Consider the following 26,797-nt stretch of genomic DNA (forward strand, 5'->3'; position numbering starts at 1 on the left):
CTGGTCCAATTTCAGGACCGGTCCAATATAGGTACACCTCCCCTATTTCCAGAGAAATTAAGTATTTGAACAGCAAAAAATAGAGAACAGTATCTTAAATATATTAATGCTAAAAATCTGAATAACCACATTCTTTATTTTTATTCTGATCTGTGACTTGTTATATCCAAAATATGTGGTTTTCAGTTTTTAAAAACTAGTGTTTTGGACTTGCCCAACAATAATGTGGTACTGATCTGCAGTTTCAATTAAAATATGTTTTTATTTAAACAGTATTTTACACCAAGTAATCATCAGCAACTATTTTGTGTTGCCATGTACCTCACAGTCCACATATTAAGAAATCAAGAATTTTTTTTGTTTTTATTTGAAAACAAGGTTTGTGACCTCCTATTTGATTTCAGTTTTTGTTAGAATAGGAAAGTTTGAACAGGTTGAATTAGATGTTTATGTTGAGCCACTGAATAAAAACAAATAAAACAGAAAACACAGATGTACTTTTTTTATAACATTAACCCCTACAAGTTCTGTGTTAAACGCTGTTCATTTTAAAAGACGTTGTTCAGTAAGCAGCAGTATGAACATGTAGACTGTGCACAGTTTTCCCTCACCTCCAGGCCTCTGCTTCGCTTCTCCCAAAGGAACGCTGAGTGAGTGATGAGAGGGATGTGGAACTCAGGAGGCACCAGGGAGAAGGTTTTGGTGAGATTTGGTCCAGGTCTTTCAGGGTTCATCCTTATTTATTCACTTGCCAACTCCAAGACAATCTGCTGTGGCAGAAAACAAACAAAGCTCAGAAGCACAAGAGTCGCAGCATTATGAGTGCGGCTGAAAATCAGCAGAACATAAAGTCAGTGTGGATGCTTAGCTGTCATGAGACCTGTATCATGCACTGTATATATCTTCATAGGCAGTTTTGGAGACTCAGTGTCACACGGGTTTATGTTTCATCACTATTTAGACTTTGATATTGTTATTGCTGTTTTATTATGCAATCAGACGCCATGAGTTATCTCCATCCCTCAAATTCATGACAACCCCTGACCCTTAGAGTCTGTTTACACCAAAAATTACTAGACAGACAGACAGACAGACAGACAGACAGACAGACAGACAGACAGACAGACAGACAGACAGACAGATAGATAGATAGATAGATAGATAGATAGATAGATAGATAGATAGATAGATAGATAGATAGATAGATAGATAGATAGATAGATAGATAGATAGATAGATAGATAGATAGATAGATAGATAGATAGATAGATAGATAGATAGATAGATAGATAGATAGACATCTGCAAAGCAGTGGGTCAGTTGGCTGATTATTTATAATAAAACATTTTGAATGAATGTAATTGTTGCTGGTTATATTAATATTACTAGCATTTCAAAAATATTAACAATAATTTTGTGGAAAGGCTCCATAGTTGTTTTTTTTTTGGGGGGGGGGGGGGGGGTCCAAAGGGTGGGGCAAAAGAAAGAGTTTTAAACCCATGGTCTTTTGCACAGAGTGCGTGAGTGTCTGGTTTGCGACTGTCTTGGATCAAAACCAAGAGCCAGGCTTTCAAATGACTTCCTGGACTCGGCCATCAGAAGTGTATCTGTATGTGGTGAAAGTGTTGAACTTGCAGAGACATTTACTTATCTTACTTACTTATTTACTTATCTTGGCACTGACATTCATGTCTCTGGGTCCTCGGCCTTTGAGCTCGAGAAACAACCAGCAATAGCTTATGGAGTCACTCCGGCGCTGGACAGAGGTGTGTGCTGATGGCGATATCTTTGCAAGAGAATCACGGTCCAAGTCTTTAGGGTCCTGGTGTTTCTTGGCTTACTGTATAGTTGGGAGACTTGAACACTAACTCGTGACTTAACGTGACAAGTGGATGATTTTGGGACCAGTTCTCTTTACAGGGTCCTTGGGTACCACCAAAATGACTTTATATCAAATAAATGTTTACTGAGGGAGAACTGAGTGAAGAGAAAACTGAGTGACGATGGCTATTTAATTTTAGCCATGTGGCAAGTTTCTCTGTGCATTTATCCAACATGTAGGTGCCTCAGTGTTGAGGACCCCAAGTGCCGGAGAAGGCCAAGGAGATGCCCACATTTCACCTGGCAGCAGCAGGTAGATGGTTACTTTTGAGAGGTGGAGATGGCTCTGTAGTCTACCTGGGTGGTTGCCATCCAAGGCCTAAGGCGGTTCCATGGTGCGCTGGATGCGGTGAAGCGTGGCACCAGGGCATGCTGCCAGACATGACCAGACCTTCACACAGTAAACGTACTTAGTCAACACACAGGAGTTCATATATAGTATCACATCTAAAAATAAGTTAATTAATAAATTATTATTTTTTAAAATTATTTTGGAAAGAAACCATGAAGGTAAAAATAAGCACTTCAACACTAAAATATATTTAGACTTCTAAATTCACAACCTATTTCACTATAACCAAAATTACATTTGGTGTTTTTCCTCCAGTACACTGGTACAGGTGCCTCAATTTATCATCTTGTAAGCATCCAAATGAAAAGGGCATGTTGTGAGGATGAACAGATTAAAATCGGTTTTACTTTCATGCACCTGGTCAAGACAAAACCATGTTTCTATTGCTTTGGTATTACACCATATTACTGTATGCCTTTGCAGGGAATAATCTTATCAACGCATGCATCATGAAAATTAGTTATTTGTAGCCTGAAATGAGCTTGTTCAAATGTTTGTACTATTTCGAAAGGCTAGATCGAGTGCTCACCAAGGATACTGCTGCTTGTTATACGTGTAAAACCTTACTGGTGTTTGAGTCACTAAAAGTGCAGATGACTATGTTCAACCTTATTCAAGCACCTACCTCTGTCAAGGGTCAACAATCCACAAAACTTTTAACAAAACACACACATTAGTTCTGGGTTGGCAAAAAAAAAATGATCAGAACAACTTATCTTGATAATAACCTCCATAATCCATATTCAAAGAGTTTCTTATAACGATATTGCAAGGCACATCTTAAAATTATGAAATTTCTCAGAATTTTAAATCCTCGTAAGAATAAAAGTTATTCACAAAGCATTTTATCCCTTAAAAGAGCTCATCAGTGTGAAAAAAAAAACTGTTAGGAGCATGGAGGATGATTTTTAAAGAGCTCAAAGGTTTCTTCATCTATTGAATTAATTTATTTCATTTATATAGGCTTAAATCACAGCAAAGCTGCCTCAAGGTGCTTCACAGAAGTAAGGTCTAACCTTACCAACCCCTAGAGCAAGCACACGGGCGATAGTGGTAAGGAAAAACTCCCTCTGTTGATATGAGGAAGAAACCTCAAGCAGACCAGACTCAAAGGGGTGACCCTCTACTTGAGCCATGCGACCGACACAATTGACAAATCAAATATAGAGGATATTTTGGGAGTCCATGCTGGTGTCCAGGATGGGAGGCTTGCAGAAGAAGACACCCACCCCAGTTCTGGATGGAGCCACACCTCAAACAGAGAAAGAAAAAAAAACAGAATCAGGTGGTAGAAAGACTACAATTAATGTATAATTTTATAATTTGTCAGCATTAAGCAACAAGGAAAAACAGAAGAAATACTAAGGTGATCGCCGGCCACTAGCCCTAAGCTTCACTAAAAGACCCAGAATTTAGATAAAATTAAGGCCGCGCCCACTCTGTTTACTAATAAAATGAATTTAAAAGGATAGAAAGCATAGTGACATACTATGCCAGTATGCTAGCCATACAAAAGGGAAAATAAGTGCATCTTAAGTCTGGACTTGAAAGTCTCTACAGAATCTGACTGTTTTGTCTCTGCAGGGAGATCATTCCACACAACAGGTGCACGATAAGAGAAAGCAGACTTTGACTGAGCCCAGAGTTGGGTTTCTAGACCTTCTACTCAATTCCATTATGTTTGCCTTTTGCTGGCTTACAACAGACTGGCCAACCAGTCCCTTCTGCTTCTCCCATTCTTCACTCAAGGTCACCACAGCAGATCTGAGATTGATCTGCATGTTGATTTGGCATAAGTTTTACACCGGATGCCACTCCACATTACATGGAGAATGGGCACAGGTAGTCTTGAACTGGATATCATGACTACACTGTAAAACTCAACGAGTTAGTTGAACTCAAACCATTTGAGGAAACCAACTGCCTTAAACCATTTGAGTGTGCCAACTTAAATAAAATAATTTTCAAAAATTTAATTGTTAAAGTTTTAACAATTTATATATAAACTTAACAATTTATAGTTAATTAAACTTATGTAAATCTAGTTTATGTTTTTCAATAAAAAAGTGACAAATACATTTTTGCCTAAAAAATTTGCATTACATTTTGGATTAGATTTTTTTTTTTTGATGCATTCTTTGGTTTACTTGTTGACACTGCTTTGAGTTGTTATGACTCCGCCCATTCACTCTCCTCAGGTCGCGAACTCACGATCTCCGGCATGGAAGTCGGACTCTCTGACCAGAAGCCTAAAACCCAGGACTCTGGCCTTGTGACCAGAGAATCCTTTTGAGCTGTTGGGAGTGAGGTTTACTAACTACATATGCACAGCGACACCTGCTGGCCTCCGTTACATAAACTCAATTAAAATGAGTAAACGGAAATCACTGAAAATACATCACCAACACTTAAATGCCGAAAACTTTAAATGCACTTAAAGGAACTGAGTTGTTATGACAATTCATTTTTGAGTTAGTTTAATTAATGGAAATGAGTGGCTATAACTTTTTTCAAAGTTTGAGTTACATTAACTTAATTATTGTATTAAAATGGAGTGTTCAGTTTAACAGTGTACAGCATAACTGTCTGAAACAACTGAAGCATTTATGCCAATGAAGCAGTTGAAACATTTGCTTTGGAAAACTGAAATATGTTCTCTTGAAATACCAGAAACAGTAAATGAATAACTGCTTCACAAAATAATTCTGTGTTTAAAAAATGGCTCAAAAGCAAATGATGCATGAATGAAAGACATAAAACAAGAAAATTAACGGTAATTTGAAAAAAGCATCCAACAGTATTTTCCAGCCACACATTCTAGGCATTCTTTAATTCCAGTTTTACTTTCCTGTTCTGCTGGATATTTTGTTGGCAATGTAGCCAAGTCAAAGTTAATCATCATCTAATCACACCATCCTCCTTACTTTTTTAAGCTGGTCAGTTATAAGATGATGGCATTCATTAATTTTGAGTTGTTGCTTACGCAACCTTACGCCACTCCGCCATTCGTCTATATTTTTGCTGTACACGCTGTTACCAGTGCAGGGAAATATTGTGGACAGAGGCCGGACGATATTATCGGCCGATGGCCGATATAAGCCCTTTTCAAAGTACTCACTATCGGCTGAAATTTTGCCGATAGAACGCCGATAATTTCTCATAAACAGAACAGTTACTGAAATAATGTTTGTGTCAGCAATGTAAAATGTCCTTGCACTGTTTGTCCAGTAGATGGAGCTCTGACTCCATTCAACTGAGAGCTGCTTACACCCCTGCTTAAATGTGTTCATCACCGGCCCCCATAGTTCACCGTCACACTGCACTGATCGGCTGACAAAAGCATACAAGTAAGTTTATAAGGATGTTGTTTGTAACAACTTTGCAATTACATTCACCCCACATTTCTCCCAAAACAGTTCAACTCAGTTTGATTAACTCGGTTTATGTAGTAATGTGTCAAATGTGCTTCATTGCGTCGGTCATGCTGTTTATTAAGCCCACGTTGTGTAGATCTTATTTCTAGCATGAAAAACTTTTGTTTACTGCTAAGAGGTTGAAACATTCAGATTCACTGGTCGTCCGAAAGGGTTCTGGGAATTACTGCCGTTCGCCATTAACCCTCTGGGGCTGACGACGGCTGGGACCAAGCTTTACTAAATTGTAAATAACTTGTAAATTGTATTTCAGCTTTTAGCTCATACCTTTTTTGTTAAGGGTCCAAAAAAGAACATTTTATTCATTAAAAAAATAATAATATGGGCTGATTTATCGGCTATCTGCAAATCAGCTGATTTATCGATTATCGGCATTTTTTTCATCCAAATATCATTATCGGCATCGGCCTCAAAAAATCCATATCGGTCGGGCTCTAATTGTGGATATGACATCTATTTATTTATTATTCATTTTAATTGATGGCTTATGAATACAATGGGTCATGACAACCATGACCCATTCAGCAGTTGACAGGGGCGAATTTAGCTTCAGGTAGCTTCAGGGATCGTTGTGACTTGGTTGGATCTTCCAAAGGTACACCCTGCAAGAGTAAATGTGCATTGATCACACAGTAACTCACACACACCTCAATGCAGCTGCTGGACGCATGAGTTTACGCTCCAAAAAAAATTAAATGATGGAATGCTGTGTCTATCCATGCCAAATTCAATCTGAAGAGAAAAATATGAGAAAATAAAGAAAAGTCCAGATGTCTCTGTCATGCAAGTTCATGCTCAAGCTTATACATAGAGTGCTGGCCCTACTCAATGGGATTTTAGATTATAATTACCTCTGTCAAAGTAAGGCGATAATTTCAAAAAATTTAAACTCAGTTAAACTCATCAGTGCGAGGCCAGGAATATATTTTTAATCATGCCAATGAAAAATAACACCAAATATCATTATTCTGGAAATCAATACCAATTTCAGCACATTGGCAAAAAGCTGAGGGATAAAGAACTCTGCTCACTTTTTGTGTAGTTCTGCAACGTAAGTCAAACTCATGCTAATTACTTTTCGTATAGAAATAATTTATTTTAATAACTGCCGCAGGATTATCTCAAATGTGTGTTTTGTGGGTTTATATGTTAGGAAGCAGAGTTTTGTGCTGAAATGCTCATTAAACCCACAAACTCCAACATCACCCACAGGTTTTCTGTGGAGACACGGAACAGCTGATATGAAGCTCATGTGTGGATGTTGCCATGTTGGCAGCACTGTTCTGGCCACGCCACAGTGAACCCTTAAATGTATAAAGGGGTGGAGCATTGGTGGCTCAGTGTGTGACGAAAAGACGCCTGAACACGCAGCTCTCTCTCTGAGACTGAACCAGCTCAGCTGACAGGCTAACTTCGGTTCACGTGTTGATTAAATCATATTTTTGGGGACTGGGCAGTGGTTGCCAAAATGGTTTGGTTTGGTGTGGACATTAAAAGTTATGAGCAGCTTATTTTCTCAGTAATCATGCATTAAAGTGGCCTATCAGATCAGGCTACCGACAGCTACAAAAAGTGTTAATACTATTAGTATACAACATTAAATAGGAAGAGAATTTCACTCAGTGCAAATATGGCATCAGGGAAGTCTTAAGCCCCGGTCACACGGCACTAACGAAGGACACCGAAGCCAAAACAAAACAAGAAATCTGGACTTACGTTGACATCGTTTAACCATCGTCCAGCTTCATTTATGCAGCTGCCGCTTTGTCAGAATTTCCAAACTGTTGAAAAATGCGAACGAATCCCGATGGCAACTTCAATTCATCCATATTCCGTTTTGCTTTCTGCCTTGATAGTTCCTCATCGTTTGCATAGATCACGTACCGTCAATGCTCCGTTTGACTGTCGTCCAACTTGGTCCAACCTCCCAAGTCCGACCTCTTGGATGAACGTTGACGATATCTGAACGGATCAATAACTAAAGATCCAACGAGCTGAACGTGACTTGTCCATGTGTGGGACGAAAAGCAACACTGTCATACAGAAACAATAGTGGCAAAAACGTTTTATCAACTACTTTAACTATTTACGCATTCCAGCTGTCTCTGGCTGCAACGTGTGTGTGTGTGCGCACGCATGTTGCAGCCAGAGACGGCTGCAACCTGCTGTCTGATACCTGCTGTCAAGTCACATCATCATGAATGTTTTGTTTTGATTGTGTTTAAAGCGTCATGGTCGCCGTTTGCTTCGTTTTTCTTTTGTCAGTCTTGGTTTTGTTTCGTTCTTTTTTGCACTCTGGACTCACAGACTTTTCGTTGATGGGAGAAGTGCAGCCTCATTCGTCCACTTTTTCTTGACAATTTGTGACTTTTTCCTTCATTCAGCTAATGCCGTGTGCTGTGTGACCCGGCCCTTAGATGATCCGTTTGAATGTTCCACCACAGAACAAGCCATATTATCTCAGGCATTTGTCACAGAATGCTCAAAATGAGAGACACAGCTGCCACAACAGCTAGCAGCCGCATTGAGCGTACAACAAGTTACCAACATAGTGAGATTCACGATTGGAAGTAACCACACCCCCAATTATACAGAACTTCATTGCTTCAAACGTCTTAAATTAATAAGTTAGAAAAAATTCACCCCATATAGTTGTCATTGTCGGGCGAAACTAGCTATAGAGACCAAAACCATCTTGTACCAGGCTGTAAACATGTTTCTTTGTGCTCTAAAGTTGTAGATTTTAACATGGGAACCTGCTCGCATTTGGAGCCAGTCTCAAGTGGACACTTAAGGAACTGCAGCTTGTTCTTCTTCCAGGTGGGTTTTGTCTGAGCTCATCGAAGCTTACCTGCATGGTTTAGCCTTAAACAGTCATTGAAACACAGCCACGTACCTCTGAAATACATAAACCGTGCAAAAAGTTTGATTCATACTGTTTTTCATTCATATTTTAATGCTCAAGGATCGAATATAGGAGCAGGTGACACATAGATATGCATGATTGTTATTCACATTCTTAAAAAATAAAATGAACTAACAAAGGCCCTGTTTTTTCCACCTTATACAACCCCTGGCAAAAATTATGGAATCACCGGCCTCGGAGGATGTTCATTCAGTTGTTTAATTTTGTAGAAAAAAGCAGATCACAGACATGACACAAAACTAAAGTCATTTCAAATGTCAACTTTCTGGCTTTAAGAAACACTATAAGAAATCAGGAAAAGTAATTGTGGCAGTCAGTAACGGTTACTTTTTTAGACCAAGCAGAGAAAAAAAATATGGAATCACTCAATTCTGAGGAATAAATTATGGAATCACCCTGTAAATTTTCATCCCCAAAACTAACACCTGCATCAAATCAGATCTGCTCGTTAGTCTGCATCTAAAAAGGAGTGATCACACCTTGGAGAGCTGTTGCACCAAGTGGACTGACATGAATCATGGCTCCAACACGAGAGATGTCAATTGAAACAAAGGAGAGGATTACCAAACTCTTAAAAGAGGGTAAATCATCACACAATGTTGCAAAAGATGTTGGTTGTTCACAGTTAGCTGTGTCTAAACTCTGGACCAAATACAAACAACATGGGAAGGTTGTTAAAGGCAAACATACTGGTAGACCAAGGAAGACATCAAAGCGTCAAGACAGAAAACTTAAAGCAATATGTCTCAAAAATCGAAAATGCACAACAAAACAAATGAGGAACGAATGGGAGGAAACTGGAGTCAACGTCTGTGACCGAACTGTAAGAAACTGCCTACAGGAAATGGGATTTACATACAGAAAAGCTAAACAAAAGCCATCATTAACACCTAAACAGAAAAAACAAGGTTACAATGGGCTAAGGAAAAGCAATCGTGGACTGTGGATGAAAGTCATATTCAGTGATGAATCTCGAATCTGCATTGGGCAAGGTGATGATGCTGGAACTTGGTGCCGTTCCAATGAGATTTATAAAGATGACTGCCTGAAGAGAACATGTAAATTTCCACAGTCATTGATGATATGGGGCTGCATGTCAGGTAAAGGCACTGGGGAGATGGCTGTCATTACATCATCAATAAATGCACAAGTTTATGTTGATATTTTGGACACTTTTCTTATCCCATCAATTGAAAGGATGTTTTGGGATGATGAAATCATTTTTCAAGATGATAATGCATCTTGCCATAGAGCAAAAACTGTGAAAACATTCCTTGCAAAAAGACACATAGGGTCAATGTCATGGCCTGCAAATAGTCCGGATCTTAATCCAATTGAAAATCTTTGGTGGAAGTTGAAGAAAATGGTCCATGACAAGGCTCCAACCTGCAAAGCTGATCTGGCAACAGCAATCAGAGAAAGTTGGAGCCAGATTGATGAAGAGTACTGTTTGTCACTCATTAAGTCCATGCCTCAGAGACTGCAAGCTGTTATAAAAGCCAGAGGTGGTGCAACAAAATACTAGTGATGTGTTGGAGCGTTCTTTTGTTTTTCATGATTCCATAATTTTTTCCTCAGAATTGAGTGATTCCATATTTTTTTCCCTCTGCTTGGTCTAAAAAAGTAACCGTTACTGACTGCCACAATTTTTTTTCCTGATTTCTTATAGTGTTTCTTAAAGCCTGAAAGCTGCCATTTAAAATGAATTTAGTTTTGTGTCATGTCTGTGATCTGCTTTTTTTCTACAAAAATAAACAATTGAATGAACATCCTCCGAGGCCGGTGATTCCTTAATTTTTGCCAGGGGTTGTAAGACAAATTGTTAAAAGTTTTAGGCAAGAAAAAGTCAATTTAAGGAGGAGGACTGCAGTTCTACATTTCGACCGCTAGATGTCACCGACTCACCACTTAAAACAGGTCCATCATGTTTCTGAGTAAAGCACATTTCATGTAATATTTAATAATCACTTAACAAACATAAAATAAAGTTTGAATGAATAAAACATTATGGAAATGTGTTAACACATGCAAAAACACTGCGTATATTCTTTAAGAAATATTTCGACATAGACAGAAATCATGGCTATCGGAGGGGGAAAATGTAATTCTGCTGTTGATGACTAATTCAGTCATTTTCAGGCACAATTTGTAGTGTAAATGTACTTTCTGGATCCATCAAGTGATAGCTGAATATGCGTTAAAACCACACGCATACACACTACAAGTAATATGTGATGAAGTAACGCTTAATGTGGATAAAAGTCAGAGTAAAAAAAAAAAAGGCACATTTTAAAAACCTGATGCTCCGGATGGATGCAGCAGCCAAGATGTGTAGCATGCGTGCATGACGTCATTTCTCCATGTCGCGTGCGCCATTTTGAACGAGGGAAGAAAAAAAAAAAAAAAAAAAGATTCCCGGATAATTTCCGTGACAGATTGTGTTTAGCCGATAGTCTTCACACTGACTGTGGATGTTCGCCGTTTCCACCAGCACCCCGCGCTGCTTGATCAGGTCTCGGAATCCGTGCGCTGCAAGAGCTGCTCAATGAAGCAATGGCGGGTAAGTTCCCGTTCATAATTTTGTCTTATTTTTTGGAGCAGAGGATCCAGCTCACTTTGCTGTGTGACGGCCTGACTCTGCACCTTAGCTTAGCCGAAGCTAAGTTGTCAAAGTGTGATACTGTCTCATTTTTTCACCGCTTAGTTGTTATAAACTAACATGGCGACTACCCTTTTTTTAAATGTTTTTTGTTTGTTTTACAGGTGTTGCAGGAGGAAATGATTTCCAGTGGTGTTTCTCCCAAGTGAAGGGGGCGATAGATGAAGATGTTGCGGAAGGTATGTGGCTAACGTTAGCTCGGTAAGCTATGCTAACACTGTGCTAAACTGCTCTGTGGGATTCTCACGCGATACACGTTAGCTAGGCTGCTGTACCGGTCTGGGTGCAGCGCGTCTGAGGTCATTTGTGGAAGCACGTTTGCGGGTTTATGGTGTAAGTGTTTAAATAAATGCAAAAATGTTGTCTGGCTAGGTGGTGGCTAGGCTAATGGAAGGGGAGCGACCGTGCCTGTGACGTCAATGTGCTGCGTCCATAAATTGTTTGGTGACATCATGCCTGTTTTCATTCATTTGCTGCTTAAATGGGTACACATGGGATATTATGCATGCAACTTTATAAAAGGAAAGAGTTGTTTCAGTCTGCACTGAAACACAGCAGTAGGGTTTGGGGTAGGGATGCACCGATCCACAATTTTTCACTTCCAGTCCCGATACCTGAATTCTGATAGCTGACAATATCGATACTTTTCCGATCTGATACCAGAGCTCTGTTTGCTTTATTATTATTATTATTACTATTGTTGATTTTTATATGAGGATTTTCTTAAAAATGAGACCTGAATGTTGAGCAACAATTTGCCAGGTGTATCTAAGATGAAAGGCTAGATTTGATGTTTTGGTGAAAGAATTAAGTATTTTTATTTTTTATAGATTTTTATAGCCTTATTTTTATAGACTTAAAGAGAAAAGACAGCACTATCTCCTTGCCTCTGTCTCTCTCCCTCTCTCTGTGTCTGTCTCTGTCACTCTTTCTCTCTCTTGCTCGCTTGCTTTCTCTCTCCCTCTGTCTCTATCTTTTTCTTCCTCACTGTTCGTGCTGTGCAAACTTCATACTTTTGGGAAACGCAAAAGCCTTTCAACTGTAAAATAAATGTATCATCGCCAATGCTCACACGCAGGATTTTAATGGAGACTTTTTCCTTTTCAGCGGGACAGAATCTCTGTCCGCTGTCTTCCTCAGCTGCACTCTGAGCTGGCGTTTTACAGCCTTGGGACAGTGAAGCGACTAACTTTGTAGCACACATTTTCAGCAACAATTCAGTTCATTTTTCAGAAAATCCGTGCTTGAGGAACAGACAATTTGAACCCGTGAGCCGCTAACCGCAGCTGAACACTGCGGAAGAGAGTTCTCTCAAACAGCCTGGCTTCAAAAGCCTCCCTCTCTCCTCCTCCTCCCGCTCAGTAGTAAACAAGCAGAGAGAGAGCAAACAACAGCAGTTGAGAGGATTCACAGTGGCTCTTCTCCAGTATCAGAAAATGTCCTGGGTTGGATCGGTATTTTTCGATAAGTGAATTACGTTGGAATCGGAACCCGATCCAAGATCGGATCGGTCCCATCCCTAGTTTGGGGTTAAGTCCAGCTGGAACAGTTTGGCTTGAACTGTGATTTGAAGAATTGAGAAATCGACCAAACTTTAAATGAGCATTTCTTCTATGATAAATGTTATAAGGGAGCCTTGGGCTTATTTAGGCTTCATTTATGTATGTAATGTATTCTTGTGCTTTAAACAGTGCAGTGATCACTTTCCAGTGTCCACACACTTTCATACATCTTTTATGTTAGCACAGGTGTTTAACAAAAATGTCCGTCCAACTCATCGAAACATTCCTCAACTGTTAAGTGTCTTCATGTCCTTTAGTCTAATGCTGTGTTGTTTTCAGCTTTGGCTCTGGTTGATTAGTGGTTAGGACTAATGCCTCACAGCAGCAAGGTTGTGGAATCGCTTCCCAGCCTTTTTGTGTAGAGTTTGCATGTTCTCCCTCTGTCTGTGTGAGTTTCCTCCAACAATCAAAAAACATGCTTATTTAGGATCTGCTCTTTTCTCTGCCCTTGACCAGGGCAGCGTCTCTACATCTGCAGTCGGTTCCAAGGAACCGACTCCAGAAGTTGTTGTTGTCATGGCCTTGCTACAGACTGGTGTCCTGCCTCACACCCTATGACTGCTGGGATAGGCTCCAATTTAATTGACCCTTAATTGGAGTAAGCGGGTTAGAATGTGGATGGATTATATTATCATTATTATTAAATATTGCCCCCTTGATTTCCAGTGTTTCCACTCAGTTTCATATGTATTCCTAAGTTTTCAGAACATAAAAACATGTCTTTTAAGTATGAGGCAGTGTGTAGTGATTTCATCACTTATTGCAGCCTTCTCATTAATGAAAGAAAAAAAAATAATAATTTCTGCCCCTAAACTTTGTGCATGTTTAATGAGGTAAAAATGTATTTATGCTTGTTTTGTAAATAGTGCTAAATACATCTGTGCTTAGTTTGTTGCATGTAACAGGGACTGCAGCCCTGCACTTTTCTTTTGTGGTGCACACAGGATTGTTTTTGTGCAAGTAGAACCATTACTGATCAGTTTTTTTGTTTAGGGATGCACAATAATACTGGGGGGAAATAGCGGTGTTGCCTGATAAAAGCACAAATCGATCATATCTCTAGATATGAAAATCTACGCTGATACAATCGTGTGCAGATAAAATTGTCCAGTGTTGTCCACACCACAGATCAGTGGCTGCAGCATGTGTGACTTTCCCTTTAAAGGCAGTTCCAGTGTCAGCATCTTGTTATTTTAATACACATGGCCAATAGATTGTTGTGACTTGCCGGGGGAATTCATTATGGGGAATGTCTATATGGAGTTTCCTGAGGAGGTGTTTTGATTTTCATGTCAAACTGTGGAGGATGACCTAAGCATCTTAAAGCAGCTATTCATGGTGGATTTAATATTTGATGTCTTGAAATGGCATCTTTTAAAAGTCACCCAATGTTAACAGGCTACTGTAAGCTTGAGGCTTGTGACTGCGCGCATGTGTGTTTGTGTGTGCGCCCACAGGATGCTGCCTTGTTAAAAAGGGAAAAAAGTAGCATTGTTAATTTATGCATAGGAGAAACTGACATGTGCCGTTTATTTAAAAAAAAAATTGTCTGTCAGCCTCCCTTAGCTGAAGATGGCAAAGTATTAAATTTAATATTGAAATGCCCTGGACTTCATCCAACACCAGTCTGAGATATTGATCAATTTACATGTTTATTTCAAGCCTTTTAACTAGGCAGGGGTGGTGGCCAAGTGGTTAAGTGTACTTGCTTCCAGTGCGGAAGGTTCCTGGTTCAAACCCACCCCTGATCAATTTCCGATATGAAGTTGCATCAGGAAGGGCATCCGGTGAAAAATCAGTATGCAGGTCCACCTCGGATCTGCTGTGGCGACCCTGAGTGAAAACAAGGGAGATGCCGAAGGGGCTTACTCTTCCAAGCTCTTGTAACTCAAAAGAGCTACTGTTTAGGCCTCACACCAAGCTCAACAGGTCCAATGCTAACGCAGTCTGTGTGTATGACTCCAGCTTCTCTCACTCTCCGACATGTGTAACTCCACAACAGTTTATCCCTTTACAACTTAGTTCTGCACATAAATGTTCAACTGTTGCCAGGTTCTCACAATACTTTGTCCAGTGCATGGCTGACTGTTATAGTGCCTTTTGTGGATAACCGAAAACACCACACAAAGCTGGATTTTTAGTTGACTGAAGTATGTGGGGTTTCTTTTGTGTTTTTCTTCTTTATTTTTTTATGCAAATAATGAGGAGCAGCACTTGCATTGTAAGGGAATGCCGGTTATGCCATTTTAATCATGTGGTGCATTTCTCTGGACATGGCCCAGCATACAGGTGTCTGTGTTGAGGACCACAGTGGCTGGAAAATGCCAAGAACATACCACTGTTTCACCTGATAGACTGTAACTTTCAGGAGGTGGTGATGGACTTGTTGTCTGCCTGTATGGTTGCCATCTAGAACCCAAAGCAGTTCTGTATTGTGATGAAAGCCGTGTTAGTGTTGCTCACAGAACTGACGTGAATAATGAAGTTTTGTCCTCAACATCAACTGTTCTGTCAGGATTATATCAGAGAAGCATCATGCAAACCTGTTCAACTACCAGAAGATTTACAGTTTTATTTCAAAAAACATAATAGCCTACTTAAAAAATGTGATACATTTCATGCAGTAGAGAGCTGACTGTTACTGGGTTCTTATAGGTCTGTTTGTGACTCAGAGGAAATGATATAGGGTTCTTAATTTTACTATTTTACGAAACATTGAAATGTGGTACTAGCATCAGTTTATAGCTCATACAAGTTTATATACTTGTTTTTCATGAGTGCTTTTTGAAGCTGGAATCGCTAATGTGTCATTTTAAATGTTGTTTGTCATATTTTGTGTAAGTGTAATAGGTCAGTTCAGTAAAGGAGGGACTTGGCGCTTTTCAGCTAAATTAAAGAAAATCCCCCAATGTCTATATATCTGTATCTTCCAAAATGAGTTTGAAAATATGGGCATATTGAATATCAACAAAAATCCAGTATCGTGCATCACTAGTTGCCATGAATACTCATTCTTATACTAATTTCCATGTGAAAGGCAGAAATGTCATGGACGTGAGGGCGCAGTATGAAGCTTTGTGATGCTTTAATTGGAAGCACGTTATGGTTTTTCAATGATGGACAGCAGAACTGAAATGGAACACCCATAGATATCCATCCATTTTTGAAAACCGCTTACTCCAATTGAGGGTCATGAGGGGGCTGGAGTCTGTGTCATTGGGTGAGAAGCACGGTAGACCTTGGACGGGGCGCCGGAATTGATATTATGATATGTATTGGACATCCAATGATGAGTATCATATCGAGTTTTAAGAAACTATGTAGAGCCCGACCTTATCTGCTTAAACGTTCATGTGGAACTGATTTCAATCAGTTTTACCACTTGGAACAAAGAGATTCAAGTTACAATATATATTACAATATATCCCATTATCACAGGGGTCTGGACCTCCCTCTATGCCCACCGGGGACCAATAAGGGAGGGATTAGCAAAATAAGGTCCACCTTTTGTCATGCACATATTGTTTTCTAAAAACTGTTTCAGTGCTTTGTTCGGGATTCTAAAAGAATGGATCGCCTATGAGAGAGAAGACCTTCAGAATCCAGACCTGATTTTCACTGTGATTTTGAATAAATTTGATCTAATTTGTAAGGTAAAACTAAACTATCAAAGCCACAGAGGCGATGAACCTCTCATAATTTTTAATACCTGCACATAAGCCCTCTGTCATGAAAACCATCATCCAGTCCACAGAAATATGTGTTAATAGAAACACCAGAACCAAGCTTAGCCTGTTGTCTTTCTTGGTAACTGAGGTGGAGGGTAAGAAAAGCTAAGTTAGCCATTTCTTATTTATTTTTCTTTAACCAAGAAAAAAAATCCCATTGAGATTAAGAACCTCTAGGGATGGGTATCAGAAAGTGGTTCCTGTTAAGTATCTATAAGAAATGATTTGCTCCACCGACATCAATAGCCTTTTTGCCTATCGATTCCCTTATCGGTTATAAGTTCACAATATGCCGGAGCGGCCATTGTTTTTGAGGGTGTGTATTAGGAAAATGATCATTTATCTACGTTGATTGTGGACCCGCTGTGTCTGAAACACTGCAAAGCAGCGGGTCACAGCACAAGCAGTGAAGCTGCTTCTATCTTCATTAACCCCCCTCAAAGCCATTTAAAGATGTCCATCATGAGTCACCTTTGTGCTGATTTATTAGTCACTAACTGGGACACTTGTCTTGTTGCGGGCAAGAAATGAGAATTGTCTTTCATTCCACACTGGATTTTTTAATTTGTTCCTTATTAACTTTGTGTGGGGCAGCGCACACAGTCGTTCTCTGGCGTGAGTCAGGATGGGTATCGGGAACCAGTTCCTTTCGGGTATCATTAAGAAATGGCTCGATCCACCAACATCAATAACCTTTTTGCTTAACGATTTCCTTTTCGGTCCTTCAGACTGGCCGTTGTTTTGGGGGGTGTTTGTCAGGAAAATGATCATTTCTCTACATTGATTACAGACCCTGCAGTGGATCTGTAATCAACTGTTTCTGCTGCACCGCTTTGCTTTGAACCTTAAACCAATCGAAGCAGTGATTCACAGATCAAAGCACTGCTTCGCATGTGCTGCTTTAATTCATTGTTTTATTTCGCTTTATCTTAATTTTTCCCGCTAAAACCCTGAAGACCATATATATGTCTGTGAGTAATTACTTTTTTATGTTAAACCAACCTGTTATGGTCTACTGAAACACTTGATGTATTTTCTAACTTAAAATGGGACCGATGCTAACACATTGGCATGTCTATGGTGTTTTCAATGATAAAGTTAGCATTAAGCTGTTCGCATCTCAGCACGTTTGTGTGTATTTTTCTGTATAATTATTAATGGCTCAGCGTTTGTTGTCGTAAAAGAGTCAAATTGTATTTTTTTATTTATTTTTCTTTATATATTAATAAACAACAATAGTAATAATAGCTCAGAATTTATAATGCTACAATAGAATTTTAGAAAAAGAGACAAAGAAACTGAAGCAAAACACAACAGAAAAGATAAAACCAATTAACAATGAACATAAATATAGAAATAACTGTTTCTTGTGAACACCGAGTGACTCTTACACCCCCACTTCATCCCTGTTTAATGACAACTTGTTTCGGTCAAACCATATTTTCAATTTGTTAATTTCTTCAGTGATTTCCTCCAGAACTATCTGCCAGTCTCAAACTACTACATCCTAGTAAGAGCAGAATACTACTGGAATTAATTTGAATTTAATGGCCCAGTCACATGGCACTTAATGAAGGGTGACGAAGACCTGACAAAACAAGAAATCTGGACCTTCGTTGACTGTCGTTGGCATCGTTTAACCTTCGCGCAGCCTCGTTCCTGCAGCGGGCGCTTCATCAGGATTTTTAAACTGTTGAAAATTTTGAACGAAGGCAATGAAAACCTCAATTCGTCTGTCTCGTTTTGCTGTCGTTCTTGACTTTTTTTTTAAGCATTTGTGTAGTTTTTGTAACATTATTGTTTAATTTGACTTTGTTGGAGCAGCTGAACGTTTTCACACAGTGCAGAAGCCGGTTTGTGAGGGCTGAGGCTGCTGCTGCGTTCATGTACATCGGAAATTACAAGGCAAACTCAGCCTGCTTGCTTGGATTTTTTTTGATCTGTGTGGGGGGGCAGCTTCAGTGGGCTCAGGCACCTTACATAGGCCCAAATTAATCTTTTGTGTGGACATAATTAATTATTTTGCCACAAGCAACTGTTGAATTTGAAACAACAAAAGTTGTGTAATTTCCGACGGTACTTGAATGCAGCATTAGCAGGAGCTCCTGCGTGCGCTTATTATTATTATTATTATTAAATATAACAATCTGAGTGTAGGAATGATAATCCAGTCCTTCTGTACATGTGGCAACAGGTAGATGAATCAAAATATCTGATATATTCAAACATCTTTACACTTATATTTACTCTCCCTTTTGACAGTTTTCTGTTATAAATAAATATATATGGCTTAGAACATAATACTGTGATACAGCAGTAACCACGGCACACTTTTTTCTTTTTTTTTTTAATTGGAGGAAGACGGAGTGCGCAGCGCGTCAACAGTGTGGATTCTGATAATGATGGACATGATCCCTCTGTTGTTCTGGATGAAGAACCAGAGCAGGTGGTCCATTGACGTGCACACAGATCTCCACAGATTCTGTTTGCAGTTTCTCCAGGACTCAGGTGCTATGAGCTCCGTCCCAGCGCCGAGTCCTGGAACGCAGAGACGCAGACACACACTGCTCCAGGTGCGTTTCGTCGAGATCGTGAGCTTCGGTTTTGTTAATTTCCTCTTTCATCCCTTTTGCGTTCTTGCTTCGCAGACTGTTCGGTGATAAAAGCTCCTTCGTCCACCTTTTCTCAACGAATTGTGACGTTTTTTACTTTTTCCCTTCGTTCAGGAATCGTCGTGTGACTGGGCCATAAGGAAAGTTTTTTTTTTTTTTTTTTTTTTTTTTCTCCCCAAAATGGATGCTTCACTCAACTGCAGTTTGGAATAGTCCCAGATTGCAATTCAGAGCTTTTGAGAATTCAAACATTTTCATGTGGGTGGTGTTGGGAAGTAATTTTGGGTTTCAGCTTTTTTTGGTTTTCACCACATTCATCCCTGAATATGTCAATCGTGAGTCACTTTTGTGTGGATTAAAGTCACTAACTGGGACTCCTGTCTTGTTGGGAGAAAGAAACGAAAATCGTCCTCCGTTCTGTTCACACAGCTCCAAAAGCTGCGTGGCTCTCTGCCGAGTCAAGTTAAAATAAGAGTCCGAATTTCCAAGATGGCGGCATAAGGAGTGGTCAGTATCGCTTCACTGCGCACCACATTTCTTTTATTTGAGCATAACCTGACGCTCCCCCCGGTGCTCTCTGATTTTCCTTGATACTATGAGTATTGAGGGATATTTTTTGAATCGACCCAGCACGATGCCGCCTAAAAGTGCCAAGAAAAATGTGAAAACAACTGAAGCCGAGACAGCTGCTACCACGGTGGCTAGCGTTAGCATGGATACTAACACAGAGTCAACTTCAGAGCCACCAGCTGAGCCTGGCTCGGTCGGCACGCTTGACCCTGCCCTTTGTCAAGTTATTGAAGAAGTTACTAACAACAGCTGTCGTCACCCAAAAAAATAGACGCGCTGTCTGAAATGTTTAAGACCCAATCCGGGGAAATCAAGGAGCTGAGTAAACGCACTACTGAAGCGGAGGACAGAATCGCAGCCCAGGAAGACGAGCTGGAGCAAGCCACGGATCGCATCCAAACTCTGGAGAACAAGGTCCTCTCCATAACACAGTGCATTGACAATTTTGAGGATAGAGGCAGGAGGAAAAATGTTCTTGTGATCGGGCTGCCTGAATCTTCAGAAGGATCACACGCTGTGCACTTCTTTGAGAAATGGCTGCCAGAGTTCCTGCAAATCGAGGCTAAAGGCGGGCGCATAACTTCAGAGACAAACAATGAGTGCTGGAGGCATCACGGAGGAGCGGCACCACCAACAAGACGTATAAAGGCTCCAGGATCATGTTCTTCCAAGATTTCTCGGCTGACACAACGCGGAAACGGAGGAGATTTGATGCTGTGAAGCGGAGGCTGCGTGATGCGGGAATCCAATACTCTCTTCTCTATCCTGCGAGACTAAGAGTCACTCATGAAGGTTCAATTACAGTTTTTGACTCTCCGGAAAAGGCATCAGCGTTTGTGGACAGTCTGAAATGAAGACCCCGAGATTTGCTTCAATGGGACAAATTGATTTGAGTTGGATTGTATACCATGGACATAGGTTTTTTTTTTTCTTCTTCTTTTCTTTTTATATTTTTAGCTACTGTTTTGGACTAAAAAGACGTGAGTATACTTATTATATATAATTAGCTCTCTCTATTTGCTCATCCTGTATAGTGGTGCGCGATGAACAGAATGTTAGTTGGGAAAAGCTGATCTCCGAGTGGACGGAGGAATGCTTCTGGAAAGCTAAAGTTTTTGTTTTTGTTCATGTTCATTTAGTTATGCAGTGCTGTTTCCTGCAAACGTGTTTTTGTTATGGTTTTAGCTCAGCACACTGTTATTCAGACTCATCATCGACACTGGAGCATAAGTATATGAATATATGGTCATGGCTGTAAACACCTTTAAACTCTGTACTTGGAATATTAAGGGGAGTCATTCACCAATTAAAAGAAAGGTCTTCTATCTTTAAAGAAGGAAAGGGTTGACATAGCGTTATTACAAGAAACGCACTTAAATGACACAGAGCATTTAAAGCTGCAAATGTGTGGTTTTGATCAGGTTTTCTTTTCTTCGTTTACAAGTAATAGTCGAGGGGTTGCGATCCTTATTAGAAATTCTCTGCCCTTTAAGCTCTTAGAATGCCATAAAGATTCCAATGGAAGATATGTACTAATTAAAGCAGTTATACATGGTGAAGAATTTGCTATACTTAATGTTTATCTCCCACCTGGCCACCCTATTACATATCTGACTGAAATCGTCACAAAACTTTCAGGTTTTCCAATTGAGAACACCATTATTGCTAGTGATTTTAACTGTCTTATGAATCCGTTGACTGACCGGCTCCCCGTTGGCTCTCCCTCTATCCCAAAACAAGTATCAAACCTTAAGGAAGAAGTAGGTTTTGTGGATGTGTGGAGGAGACTCCACCCTGCTGGAAAGGAGTACACCTTTTATTCTAACCCACATAAATGCCACACATGTATTGATTACCTCTTTCTTCCTAAAACTGTCTTAAAGCAAGTGATTTCTTGCACAATTGGACATATAGTTATATCTGATCATGCAGCTGTTTATCTGAATTTTGCCCCCAAAAATGCAGACAAAACTTCTAACTACTGGAAAATGAATCCTACTATTTTGAAAGATTCTAAGTTCGTGGAATATTTTTCAACAGAATTTAAGCACTTTCTATTAATTCACCCACGGCTAGTAGTCCTTCTCTTCTCTGGGAGACTATTAAAGCCTACAGTAGAGGACTGATTCTGTCTTACACGGCCAGTAAGAAGCATAAAATCACAGAGCAGCAAAACATTTTAGAAAGAAGACTTAGTTTTGGGGAAAAAGAGTATATTAAAAGACCCACACCGTCTAAATTGAAGGAACTTAATGCCATTCGATGTTCACTCAATACTTTATTAACCCAAAATGCAACAGATAAAATAAAATTTGCCAAACAAATTATTTGAACATGGAGATAAACCAGGAAGATACCTTGCGTACCTTACTAAATCCCGAATTGCTTCCCAAACAATAGCCTCCATCACTGATAGGAATGGCTCCTACTCCACTGACCCTGGGGTCATTAATGCAACATTTTCTGAATTTTATAGCAACTTATATAAGTCTGAGCAATGCAAAAATTCCCAATCTAAGATGGAAGCTTTCTTTTCTAAAATTAATCTTCCCACTGTTTCAAAAGACAAAAAAACAATACTAAATGCAGATATTTCAGAGTTGGAGATACACAGAGCTATTAAGTCCCTTCGGAGTGGGAAGGCACCGGGTACAGATGGATTAACATCTGAATTTTATAAAGAATTCAAGGATTTATTAACCAAACCATATATGGAAATGCTCAATGACTCGTTTGGGGCAGGTGTCCTCCCCCCTTCTCTTAGGGAAGCAAATATATCCTTAATTCTCCAAAAGGACAAAGCTCCTGAAAATTGTGGCTCTTATAGGCCTATTTCATTACTTAATGTAGATCTTAAAATATTGTCTAAAATTCTCTCGGTACGTCTCGAAGGTGTCTTACCTCAGTTAATAAAGAATGATCAAACCGGTTTTATAAAGGGTCGCAACTCGGGTAATAATGTTAGGCGTCTTCTTAATGTAGTCCAATTGTGTCAGCGACGTGCAGTTGACGGCATGGTAGTTTCCGTGGACACGGAGAAGGCGTTCAACCGTGTTGAGTGGTCATATTTATTTTATTCTCTGCAGAAGTTTGGGCTAGGTCCTAAATTTATCAAATGGATTGACGTTTTGTATCAGGATCCCAGAGCAGCAGTTATTACAGACTCAGATCCAAAAAATTTTTGGTGGGAAGGGGCAACAGACAAGGCTGTCCCCTTTCGCCCCTTCTGTTTACCCTCGCCATTGAACCCTTGGCTGAAGCAGTTAGATGTGATCATGCAGTGTGTGGCATTTTAGTTAAAAATGCAGTTCACAAAATTTCTTTATATGCAGACGATGTTTTATTATTTCTGTCTAACCCATATACATCAGTCCACAGGGTCATAACCATTATTAACAATTTTAGTTTATTTTCTGGTTATAAAATTTATTTCTCAAAGTCTGAGGCAATGCCTCTAGGTAATCAACAGCCCATTTCCACATCTCCCTTCAAATGGTCTCCTGCAGGATTCACATATCTGGGTATTTTTATTACACCTAATTTTGACCAAATGTTCAAAGAAAATTTCGTCCCACTACTAGATAGAATCAAATTGGATTTGGAAAGGTGGCACTGCCTCCCTATATCATGGATTGGTAGGATTTCCCTTCTTAAAATGAATATTCTCCCTCGCTTACTCTATCCGATGAGAATGATCCCTGTTTTATTTTCACACAAATTAATCCAAAAAATAAAAGGGTGGTTTAGTTCATTTATATGGAACAAAAGAAGGGCGCTCATTAAAATGTCTACTCTGCAGCTCCCTACCCACAGTGGAGGTTTGGATCTCCCAGATTTGAAAAAGTATCAATTGAGTTCTCTCCTAATGTATGCACAAGAGTGGATCTGTAGGAGCTCTTCAGCCATTTGGTTAGATGTGGAGGCCTCCCTGTGTGAATGCCCACTTAAAAGCTTGCTCTTTTTAAGAAGTATGAAAACTGTTACTAAATACTGCAATAACCCAGTTATTATAAATACAGTGCAGGCATGAAGAGCCGTATGATATGTTCAAGGGAGAGCTGAAATTACATCATCGTTTTCACCTATTGTTAATAACCCAGACTTTTCTCCTGGCGTAATGGATCTGGGTTTCAGGGACTGGGAATCTGCGGGAATCTCTACCCTTGGTTGTTTATTCAAAGAAGGAACACTTATGTCCTTCACACAAGTTATGGAGGAGTTTAATATCAGGAGGAACAACCTTTTTAGATTCTTCCAAATAAGGGACTTTATTAAAAAAGGCACCTCTCTTTTGAGGGACACTAGGGTTTCAGATGTAGAAAGGCTGTTCTTTGGATCAAAAGATGTCACTTAGCATGTACTACAAAACATTAAAAGACTGTCAGACTGTTGCTCCTGTCGTAGCTCAGACATGGGGAAGAGATTTAGAGATTGACATAACCGAAGAAAACTGGGCATTATTTGGAATGCAGCCAAACAAATTACTATTTGTTAGGCTCTTCAGTTAAAAGTGTTGCATAGATCACACATGGCCCCGAACAGGCTGTCCAAATTCAAAACAAGCTCCTCTTCACTATGTCCAAAATGTGCATTGCGAGAAGGAACTCTCACACACTGTTTCTGGTCGTGCCCTAGAATCCTGAAATATTGGAAAGATATTAATACTGAAATTCAAAAGATTATTAAAATTAATTTGGAACTTGATCCTTTATCTCTTCTTCTTGATCTATCTAATAAATGCATCAAAAATAAACACAACAGTAAATTGTATAATATTTTAACTTATTGCGCCAGGAAAAATATTCTCCTTCAATGGATATCTCCACGGCTTCCCACTATTTCTGGGTGGAAAAAGTTAATTCTGGAGCATATTCCACTTGTTTTTATGACAGCTTTGAGCCATGCCAAGACTGACACATTTTATCTCATATGGAAACCCCTTTTAGATTATTTTGAGGGAAATGTCTCTTCTATTTTGTCCCCCGCTGTTGTCTAATGTTTTATGTATTGATGGGTTTGAGATGCCATCTCAACATCCCATGGGCCAGTGCTGTGCTGTTTGGTACCGATGATGTTGTTGTTTGCATATGGCTATATGTGCAGTTGTTGGTGTGTTGCTGAGCAGATATGTGTTTTGTTTTGTGTTGAATTTGTTGTATTAAGAGAAAATTGAATAAACATAAAAAAATAAATAAAAAAAAAACGATAGAGTCCAGCCGGAATTAATAAATTCAAAGCGAAACGCCGTTTAAATCAAATGACACCTCTTTCCAAAGGTTGTAATACAAATAAACTGCAGTCGATCAAAACTTTTTTTTTTCCTCCCAAAATGAGGCGTCCTGCACTGATGTGCAGCAGCTGGCTGAGCTCAGCTCAGAGGTACGGAGAGACTTTCATGCCAAAATGTCTGAAAGGAAATGCTTTTGACAAAAACTACATATGTTATTTATCTCTATGTCCAGAGATCAAGGATCCAGTGACCAATTTAAAATGTTGTTGACATAGAAAACCTGTAAAGCCTACTTATAGTACACAGAAAATTCACAAGAGGTATCGATAAGGAATAGGCTCAGTAAGTGGAATTAATAATGGCATCTATCATATTAATACCCATCCCTAGGCATGACCTGAACCCCCTTCGCCAGTTTGTAAACTCAAGTACTTCAATTTCAATTTATTTTCATTTATATAGCGCCAAATCACAGAGTTGCCTCAAAGCGCTTCACACAGGTAAGGTCTAACCTTACCAACCCCCAGAGCAACAGTGGTAAGGAAAAACTCCCTCTGAGGAAGAAACCTCAAGCAGACCAGACTCAAAGGTGTGACCCTCTGCTTGGGCCATGCTACAAACATAAATTACAGAACAATTCACGGACAAATATACAAGAAATGCTATTGGTGCACAGGACACAGCACAACACGAATACAACTCCCATCTCTGGGTGGAGCTGCACCTTAAACAGAGAAAAAAAACAGAATCTGGCATCAGAAAGACAAAAAAATACTGTATAATTTGCCAGCATTAAACAACAAGAAAAACAGAAATACTAAGGTGATCGCCGGCCACTAGCCCTAAACTTTACTAAAAGACCCAGAATTTTGAGGCTGCGGCCTGCTCCAATTACTAATAAATGAATTAAAAGAGTAAAAAGCATAAAACAAAACTGTACCAGTATGCTAGCCATATGAAAGGGAAAATAAGTGCATCTTAAGTCTGGACTTGAAAATCTCCACAGAATCTGACTGTTTTATTGATGCAGGGAGATCATTCCACAGAACATGGGCACGATAAGAGAAAGCTCTGTGACCCGCAGACTACTTATTCACCTTCGGGATACAAAGTAGTCCTGCACCCTGAGAACGTAAAGCCCGTGTCGGTTCGTAAGGTTTAATTACATCAGCTAGGTAGGGATGTGCCAGTCCATGAATAATTTTATAGGTTAGTAGCAGAACCTTTAAAATCTGATCTCACTGGGACAGGAAGCCAGTGAAGGGATGCCAAAATGGGTGTAATGTGGTCGAACTTTCTGCTTTGTGTCAAAGGTCTGGCTGCAGCATTTTGAACCAATTGGAGACCCCTAATGCTAGACTGCGGAAAACCAGAAAATAGAACATTGCAGTACTGTCCTTCATGTAAAGGAAATAATAATAATAATAGCCTCTATTTTGTGGGACTAACTGCACAGCTCCAAACGCTGTGCGGCTCTCTGCCGAGTAAAGTTGGAAAGATAGATTTCAGTTGGAATTACTAACTTCAAAATGAATTGCTATTTTAAAATCAAATGACACGGTTTTTCCAAACATTGCAATACAAACAATAAGCTACAACTGACCAACCCCCCCCCCCCCCCCCCCCCCAATTGAGATGTCCTCTGTTCTTTATGAATTACATTGATCTTGATCATTTGCGAGGCTGCAGCTCAGAGGCTATGGAGTTAAATTTGTTTCATTAATACCTGAAAGGAAATGCTTTTGACAAAAACTACAGATTTTATTTATTTTATTTATGTCCAGAGATCAAGGATCCAGTGACCATGTACAGATTTTATTACCTGAGGCCGACATATGGCCAT

General features: G+C 39.6%; 1 protein-coding gene and 1 long non-coding RNA gene across 2 annotated transcripts in view; one reads left to right on the forward strand and one right to left on the reverse strand.

Moving 5' to 3' along the window:
• The first annotated feature begins 10,963 nt into the window (after positions 1 to 10,963).
• Positions 10,964 to 26,797, forward strand: part of ppp2r2d (protein phosphatase 2, regulatory subunit B, delta) — a 29,585-nt gene continuing 13,751 nt past the window's right edge. The window contains exons 1-2 of the mRNA XM_034184879.1: positions 10,964 to 11,153; positions 11,357 to 11,431. Coding sequence (XP_034040770.1) covers positions 11,147 to 11,153; positions 11,357 to 11,431 — 82 coding nt within the window. The 5' untranslated portion in view covers positions 10,964 to 11,146. The remainder of the gene's footprint in view (positions 11,154 to 11,356; positions 11,432 to 26,797) is intronic.
• The window catches only part of LOC117523387, a 17,349-nt gene continuing 12,702 nt past the window's right edge, over positions 22,151 to 26,797 (reverse strand). Inside the window, exon 3 of the long non-coding RNA XR_004564490.1 lies at positions 22,151 to 22,163. This is a non-coding gene — a long non-coding RNA (uncharacterized LOC117523387). The remainder of the gene's footprint in view (positions 22,164 to 26,797) is intronic.

Source organism: Thalassophryne amazonica, chromosome 13 (assembly GCF_902500255.1).
Source record: "Thalassophryne amazonica chromosome 13, fThaAma1.1, whole genome shotgun sequence".
NCBI classification, from domain to species: domain Eukaryota; kingdom Metazoa; phylum Chordata; class Actinopteri; order Batrachoidiformes; family Batrachoididae; genus Thalassophryne; species Thalassophryne amazonica.